The following is a 9,095-nucleotide window of genomic DNA, read 5'->3' as shown; positions in this document are numbered from 1 at the left end:
CTATTCCCTTTTAATCGATACCACAAACGCTCAGCAGATATCGATTCTCACCACACACTTCATGGTCATCCCCCCCCCCCCAAAAAACAAAAGTTTATATTTGTATAATTTGTGCATGGTGTACATTTTGCAAAGTACCCACATGGCAAATTTCAAGTTTGTTGCATGTCGGGAAGTACAGCTAAACATTTTGAACAAACAACACATTCACAAATTTTCCTTTCATATATTGAAGACTAGCTTCGCCCGGGACTTGGATTCACCACGCCCGGCCGCCTTTGTCTCCCCAGTGGCGATGTTCACACACCACATCAGTTACTCGTTTGAGGCTGAGACGACCTAGGGGAAGCCCAGGACCAGTAAAAATAATCGTGGTGGCCGTGAGCGGGAATCGGACTCGGATCGCCGGGTTCGTAGCGCAGTGCGCTCACCACACATCATCTCTAAAACACAGAAGTGAGATGGCTTTCTAAAGGTAGATCACTGGCCAGAGAGTTGCGAGAGCCACTCCAGAGACATCTTTTAGAAAAACAGTCACCACTGTCAGCACATTTCAGTGACACAGAATGGGTCGAAAAACTTGCTCACTTGTGTGACATATTAAGCCTGCTCAACGTACTCAATGTGTCATTTCAGGGTAGATCGACAACTCTTTTCAATTCGATAGATAAAGTGGCTGCATTCAAAGCCAAACTGGAATTATGGGGGCGACGAGTGAACATTGGAACTTTTGACATGTTTCAAACACTAGCAGAGATTTTGAAAGAGACTGAGCCAGGGCCTTTCTCCCAGCTGGTGCATTAAAACCTATCTCAGCTTTTAAAAGAGTTTGAGCGTTACTTCCCAACCACAAAAGACCCCCGAACTGGGAATAGACCCATTTGTGAATAAGCCAGGTAAATCGACTTTGTCTGTGCTAGAAGAGGATCAACTGCTTGAGATCGCAAATGGTGGCCTTAAAAGTATGTTTGAGACAACTTCAAATCTCGATACGTTCTGGATTAAAGTCAAGGCGGAATATCTTGAGATTGCCACAAAAGCACATAAAATCCTGCTTCCATTTCCAATGTCCTATCTTTGTGAAGCAGTGTTTTCTGCAGTGACAGCAACCAAAACGAGATTATGGAGTAGACTGGACATAGGCAACACGTATCGGGTGTCACCGTCTCCCATCACCCCCAGATGGGACCATCTAGTTACAGGAAAATAAGCTCAGGGCTCCCACTGATTCTGCATTATGGTGAGATGTATCATTATTTCATATTACAATGTAAAAATATAAATAAAGTGCACAATAAATATAATGCGCTTGAATTATCATGAAACCATCCCCCCGCCCCACCGGTCCGTGAAAAAAATGTCTTCTTACTAATTGTGATTCTCGCTTTAACTTTTACTGATTATTTTAGTGCAATTCTATCAGGTCTCAGAATTCAGATCTTGCCGAAGGATACAGTTGTTATAATTAAGATCATTATGCATGAACTTTGAAAGGAACCACTCAGACACTTCTGTGTTAAGCAACTTTAATTTCTAAACAAAAATATAACACTCTAATATGCAAACTCTTATGCTTGGAATTGTCACAGTACTCCTGGAGATGTGCTCATTGATCCGTACATTTAACCCTCACTGATTACGTTGTTAAACTGGGTAACAGAGCAATCGGTTAATTTCTCAGACTAACGCGAGCATAGGAAAAAGTCCTTAAAAATAAATGTGACCATATTCATACGAACGGCAATAATGAAACATGTCCCAAATGCAAAAGTAGACCTCAATGAATTCATTGGTAGATTATGTAATTAACCAAACGTCTTGGAACAATGGTGTGCGGCAGTGTGCCTGTGGGGGCCGTTGGCCCCCAGGGTCTCCCCCTCACGCATCCCCTATTCCGGTTGCGTTGCCGCACCGCTCTATTACCCGCTAGGGTTTCGCCGGCCTTCGGACGCGACACCCCTACCCACACGGCCTCACGCAGCGCTCCCACGCTGCAAGCATACGTGCGCACAGCATCATCAATCAAATGCCATACTCCCCCTCTTTACACCGCTACGTACAGCTCTCGCACGCTGCGAGCGTGTGCCCGTCTACAGCCCTGCGCGGCACTCGCCTCCACGTCGAATAACCACATTACCAATGCGCACCCGTATCCGACACGTAGCGAACGTACGCGGACTCCCGCACACAGCTCCCCGCGGCACTCACTCACCACTGAACACTCACGTTGTGATCGCGCACCTGTATCATACACGTAGTGAACACACGCGCACCCACACGCGCAGCTCCGCGCAGCGCTCACTCACGTGGCGAACCACTGTGTACACAGCACCACACCCGTTCACACCTCTCAACTAGATCACACGAGGCCACGATTAGCTATTAATGATTTATTTTCGACCACCTGGGAATTGATATTAAATCAGTATGAATCGACGAGGCTGGCCTATTCTACTACCCCTGGACCTATTCCCTATTTATCGGCTATGATCCTACTTCACCTTCTTACTCACTGTTAGGTGCCCACAGCGGTCCGTTGATCCCGTACTCGCGGCGTACCTCGATGCGTCTCACGGACGTTCGGGTCGCTGGCTGGAGAGCGTCTTGTCGCCTGGTGCTGGAGTAAGAGAGCGATATCCCCTTTGCGCCCCATTTTTATCCTCCCTACATCAAAGGGATGCGGCTCCGAGCGTGGTGGCGGCCCCCTCCCAGTTTTTCTTTAACAATGGGCGCGTGCCCGTCAGCACGCGTACGGCGGTTCCGGGCGCCCTTGCTATGCTAATCAGATGCGTTGCGTGTTGCGGCGTTTATTCTAATTAATCCCTTTCTCATGCATGGCGCCTTGGTCTTGCGCATTATGCAGCGGCGTCCATCACCACGGCCTGCTGTGGAAGTTAAGCGCGGAGCCTCCGCATGTCTCCACCACCTGCCCCATCACTTGCGCACTATGCGCCCGAGTCGCCTCTCTGATTATTTGCAATTCCAGCCCTATCCTTTAACTTCCCTAACAATGGCACCTACGCACTCGAGCCCTCTTTGGCACGCTAAACTATGCCGCCCCGTCCCTCCTCTGCCTATCTCGTCGACCCGTGGGGGTGTGTGTGGGGGGATGCGTTTCAACCGCGGTGGCCGAATGCCCTTCGCCGCGACCATACCATCTTAAGGCCGGTCGCAGCGCCGCGGTGCAAAGTAGCGTCGGGGGAGGTCGTCCAATTCCCTGGTCGCCGGAAACCGTGAAAGTTAATCACGATAAGGGTTTCTCGGATAAAAACGGTCAGTCAGGTGACCTCCCCTCGGAGCTCTATGGGGGGGGGGAAATGCGTGCGGGTGTGTTCATGTGAGGTGAGGGGGACGCAGTGTCGGCTCCGTCACTTGGTGGTGGCGAGGTTGTAGATGGGGCGCCTGCTGAACGGCTTCGTGGCGGCGGCATCACATGCCTGCTTCAGCAAATGCTTATCAATTGGCAAAGGCTTCAATAAATTCGCGAGCAAGACTCTGTGATCAAAAGAAAGATTTCAACACAATAGTCTTACTGTGAGTGTGTGGATTCGTAACGTAGGTTTCTAAACGTTAAGTTTCGTCAATGAATTCATCGGTACAGTTAAAATTAACAAAAAGAACGACTAAAATACTTCTCAAAGACCGTATCCACGTGACTCGATAAGCAGCAATGTTCTTCATTATCAGCTAATAGTTGACGCACTCTTATGATTATTCTTCTCATTATTAGTCCCGGTATGTGCGGTGTGTGTTTGGTGGTTTTGTCTCCTTGATCAATTCTTCGCGTCAAGCAGACGCTGGGTGATACGTGGCGAGTATGTGAGTGTGGGGGAGGGTCACACACACAGCTTCCTCACTCTCTCTCTCTCGGCCGCAGCTGGAGCTGCTGCCCACTGCTGGATGAAGAGTCGGAACGACGCTCGCCGTCGGCGGTGCGCGATGATTCCGTCGTCAGATAGCGCCCGCAGCTCGTCTGCTGGTCGCCGTTCCTCACTCTTGTCTTGGTTCACAGCTGGTGCTGGTCGGTGTGTGTGGGTCGAACCCACGGCGCTCTCCTCTTTCTCACGGGTGGCTATTCATGGTTTTTTCCCCTGCTGGATGAGCCGAGTCGGCACGATGCTTGTCTTTGAAGGTGCTCGACAGCGCTCGCCGCTCGTCCGCTGGCAGCTGACACCCTTGCTCGGTGGCGCTGCTGCGCTCTCTCTCTGGCTCCGTGCTCTCTGGCGATGCCTGGTTGCGCGTGCAGCTGGTTCTCTAAGATGCTGGCTTGGTCGATGCTTGGGCTTCCACCCTTTCTCCCGGTTGATTGATCGTCGTTGCTCGTCACTCTATCTCTCGGGCTGCAGCTGCTCGTAGGAGCTGGCACTCAGCGTTGAATAACTTTGAGCGATAATTCTTCTGTCAGCGCCGAGCTCGTACTCGGTGACCCATTGCTACTCGGCAAACTTCTTCATCCTTGGTTGATTGCAGAGTCCCACCCCAGAGCTTGCTGCTTGCAGTAAGTCAACTCTGCGTTGATTTTGTAGACTCGTGGCTTCTGCTGGTGCAGCTCGTTGACGATGTGCCAGTCACGGGGGCAGGTTCGGCGGAGCCTGCCGATCGCAGCTGCTCGTGGGAGCTGGAACTCACTCTCAAAACTTGTAAATTGTATTCGCACACCTCTTGAACAACTGTGAAAGCTTAGTACAATAAAACTTATCGCAATCCTTGACTTTGCAAGCAACTCAAAGCATCAGGATGAATGTAGAATAAAACTCTCAGCGATACTCTGTCAGTCCATGCACAACATATGCATTATCTTTGAAACTGATTGGTCCACACCAGAGACAGTTTTCTTGCGAGCCTAGTATCAAACGGTGTTAATCCAGAGGACGCCACTAGGCGTGCTCTTTTGAGTCTTTGTGATGAGGTATGATACAAAACTCCGAGTTGCTGAGGCAATTAAGCAAGCACCATATATATGCTAATATTATTATAACATAGTGAATGCTTGGGAGCTTATTGGCTCTCGCTCCTAGTTAGAGATCTACCCAACCCACAGGTCCGCAAATGCTGACCGCTCTTGCTCTGCAGGTTGAACCTAGGAATGGAGTGTTCATCTTGACGTTTTTTTCATTTAATGCCTGTGACAAATGTGAAACTATTGTAGCTTCATTGTCTCAAGCTTACACATCTACAGGTTCTCCATTTGACTTTGTATTGTCCAAGAAGTCTACCCACACCTCCACATCAACAAACTGCTGGGAGTTGCCTCGCTCTGCCTCACAGTCAGAATTCTCCTCCTGCTTCACGTTGCATCCATTGATGTGAAGGTCCGATTTTGGAGTTGAATGTTCATCTTCACATTTTACCTTCACTTCTTCGCTCTTCACTATCACCTCTTCAGATTTCACCTTCGCCTCTGCAAATTTCACCTTGATACATTTCATAGTGTCCAAGCTGGAATTTACTTCTGGTTCTTTTTTCAGGAGGGATGGGCTCATTGCAGCACTTTGACTTTCACAAGTCGATTTCAGACTACACTCCTTGGGGGTCTTCTGATGCTTGTTTGTTCTCTTGTGTGTATTAAGCTGTGTTGACTGTGCAAACGCCTTCCCGCACTGAGTGCACTTGAAGGGTTTCTCTCCTGTGTGTGTTCTCTGGTGTTTTGTAAGATCAGGTGAAAATGAAAATGTCTTCTCACACACAGTGCACTTGAAGGGTTTCTCTCCTGTGTGTGTTCTCTGGTGTTTTTTAAGATCAGATGAAAATGAAAATGCCTTCCCACACACACTACACCTGAAGGGTTTCTCTCCTGTGTGTGTTCTCTGGTGTATTTTGAGACAAGACAAACTTGAAAATGCCTTCCCACACACACTGCATGTAAAGGGTTTCTCTCCTGTGTGCGTTCTCTGGTGTATTTTGAGACAAGACAAACTTGAAAATGCCTTCCCACACACACTGCACATAAAGGGTTTCTCTCCTGTGTGCGTTCTCTGGTGCATTTTAAGATTTGATGACTGTGAAAATGCCATCTCACACACACTGCACTTGAAGGGTTTCTCTCCTGTGTGTGTTCTCTGGTGTTTTTTAAGATAAATTGAACTTGAAAATGCCTTCCAACACACACTGCACTTGAAGGGTCTCTCTCCTGTGTGTGTTCTCTGGTGTATTTTAAGATAAGATGAACTTGAATATGCCTTCTCACACACAGTGCAATTGAAGGGTTTCTCTCCCGTTGGAGATCTCTGGTCCTGTGTAAAAGTTCCAGTACAATCCATGCTGCTTGCATACTGGTCCCATTGTTGTCCTTGTGTACCGAGCTGCGCTGAGTGCCTTTGCTCCATCAGACCAATTCTGCAGAGGAAGCATCAGAAGAAGCATCAGCTGCAGACAGAAAAAAATGTCCACACCATCTTCATTAGTATCGAGGCACAGAGGAATGAATATATACAGAGTCACACATGACTTACACGTCTATATTTATTCATATATTCAGGATTATCCCCAAATTCATCACACGGGCTGTTAAGGCAAACGATGAGAGGGCAAATGGTTATAAATATGCCTGGAAGCCCTAGTATCTTCAAAATAAATATTAATCCAAAACACCAAGAACACAATTTCAGCTGCCTGGCTGCAAAAGTAGTATTTATAAAAGCAAATATCAGCTAACATAGGCAAAGGCTGTTGGGAATAATACTATTTTTATTATGCAGAAATGCATCAATAAATGTTCAATCGCAACTTTAGAGGTGTGGAGCCAGGCTCAGATTTGCTTGAATGCTTGGATGAACAGATCTAACTTCAGCAGCATATGTGCTGTTAATTTCCTGTTTCCATTCTTCCAAAAAGTTCCAGAGGGAAACTAAAATAAGCGTTTGTTTTGATTTAACCTCCATGTTCAATAGTTAATATAATTTACTGCAAATACAAACTTGACACTGTCACACACTGGCATGGTAAAAAGTGGTGGTGTGTCCAGAACCATGCCTGGCCGCCTTCATCTGCTCAGTATTGATGCTTCCTCCCTTCACCATGTAATTAATTTAAGATCAATCAACATAGCAGAGGCCCACAAGCAATTCAGCTTTCACTTATCAATCATGTTTGCTGGCGGTGATAATCAAACTAATTGATGAGTTCCTAATACAGTGAAATAACTGCACCACAGCTCCCCACAAAGATAAACTCTTAAAAACACTTACATTTCACATGCATCATTAACATATATAAACAAAAATCCACCATTCATGACGAATTGCAAGTAACCTTATCCCAGTGCTAATGCCATGATAGGTGAAATTTAAGACCATGTAAGTGTGGATTCCTTGTCAGCAGGTAATAAGAATGATCCAGGTGTCAAGGGATGACTGACAGATGAACCAGCTGTGTTCCCCACTGTCTTGCTGGGTTTTAGGAACCTATTCATGTTGGCGTCGCTCTTCCGACCTCATCGTTGTTGCAGAGAAAATATATATTAACTGCCCTGCAGCATACCTGCAGGACATTTAATGTGGTGTTGGACCAGATGACGCCAAAAGGCGTACAACTCAAAAAAGGTGTCAGTTTTGTTGCCAGATAAAAGAGTAAAAAAAACAATTATCATATTTTGCTACTGGCAAAGGAGGTTCTCCAATGGTGTACATGCTTACCCCGAGCTCTCATACTCTGATGGTGCATTGTCTTTGAGTTGTACGCCTTTTGGCGTCATCTGGTCCAACACCATGTGAGACTAGGCTCTAAGGAAAGCTGTCTCGGGTGTGGACCAATTAATTTCAAAGACAGTGCATACATTATCAAAATTGTGTTTTTGTTTGCATTCTGACCGCAGGTATTGTGGTCAATGCAAACATGACTCCTTGTAAAAAAAGGTGTCAGTTTTGTTGCCAGATAAAAGGGTAAAAAAAATTCATCATATTTAACTACTGGCAAAGGAGGTTCCAATGGTGCATTGGGAGCTTATCAAACTACATAGTTATTTATTGATTAAAAGCTTTCGTGACTGCAGGAATTAATACTCTTTGGGTCAAGTCGCGAACATTGAAAATAATAGATCACGACGTTTCGATCGCAACACAAGCAATCGTCTTCAGGTGAGAGAGAAAGCTGCTGGTCTAACACCGTTTGAGACTAGGCTCGAAAGAAAGCCGTCTCTGGTGTGGACCAATCAGTTTCACAGACAATGCATAGATTATCACAGCATGTGTTTTGTTTGCATATTGATCGCGAGTATATTGTGGCTAATGCAGACACGATTCCTTGCAAAAGGTTTCAGTTCGGCGTTTTAACATCTTAACACCTACATTTGTATTTAAAGCTTTCGTGACTGCAGGGATTAATAATCTCGGTTCTTAAGGTAAAGTCATCAAGAAGAAGGGAAATAAAAAAATAAAAAAATATGAAACAATAAAAATTTCTCACGACGTTTCGATTGCAACACGAGCAATCATCGTCGGGTGTGAAAAACACGGCTAGAAAATTTTCCAAAATTTTCCAAAAATTTCTTGCTGTTTTTCACACCTAAAGTCACGTAGAAGAAAAACAATAAAATAAAAATTCTCACGACGTTTCGACTGCAACACGAGCAATCATCGTCAGCTGTGAAAAACACAGCAAGAAAATTTTCAAATCATTTCTTGCTGTTTTTCACACCTAAAGTCACTTAGAAGAAAAACAAAATAACAAAAAAAAAAATTCTCACGACGTTTCGACTGCAACACGAGCAATCGTCAGGTGTGAAAAACACACCTAAAGTCACGTAGAAGAAAAATAATAAAATAAATAAAATAAAAACATTCTCATGTTTCGACTGCAACACGAGCAATCAGGTGTGAATAACAGCAAGAAAATTTTCTAAAATTTTCCTAAAATCTTGCTGTTTTTCACATCTAAAGTCACGTAGAAGAAAAGCAATAAAATAAAAAATAAAACAATTCTCACGTTTCGACTGCAACACGAGCAATCAGGTGGGAAAAACAGCAAGAAAATAAAAAAAATGTAAAAAAAAGATTCTTGCTGTTTTTCACACCTAATGTCACGTAAAGAAAAACAATGAAAAAAATATATAAAAGGGTAAAAAAAACAATTATCATATTTTGCTACCGGCAAAGGAG

General features: G+C 45.1%; 1 protein-coding gene across 4 annotated transcripts in view; it reads right to left on the bottom strand.

The window, feature by feature from the left end:
• Nucleotides 1-1,509: 1,509 nt before the first annotated feature.
• Nucleotides 1,510-9,095, bottom strand: part of LOC133361388 (zinc finger protein 239-like) — a 22,777-nt gene continuing 15,191 nt past the window's right edge. For 2 of the 4 annotated variants that reach the window (XM_061580320.1, XM_061580318.1), the window contains exon 2: nucleotides 1,510-6,366. In XM_061580320.1, coding sequence (XP_061436304.1) covers nucleotides 5,166-6,326 — 1,161 coding nt within the window. In that variant the 5' untranslated portion in view covers nucleotides 6,327-6,366 and the 3' untranslated portion in view covers nucleotides 1,510-5,165. The remainder of the gene's footprint in view (nucleotides 6,367-9,095) is intronic. The other 2 variants (XM_061580319.1, XM_061580321.1) reach the window with 1 other exon arrangement.

The sequence above is a fragment of the Lethenteron reissneri genome, chromosome 72, assembly GCF_015708825.2.
Source record: "Lethenteron reissneri isolate LAM-NWPU_2019-01 chromosome 72, ASM1570882v1, whole genome shotgun sequence".
NCBI lineage: Eukaryota > Metazoa > Chordata > Hyperoartia > Petromyzontiformes > Petromyzontidae > Lethenteron > Lethenteron reissneri.
Note: the sequence above shows the minus strand (reverse complement) of the source record. Positions and strands in the feature narration are given on the sequence as shown.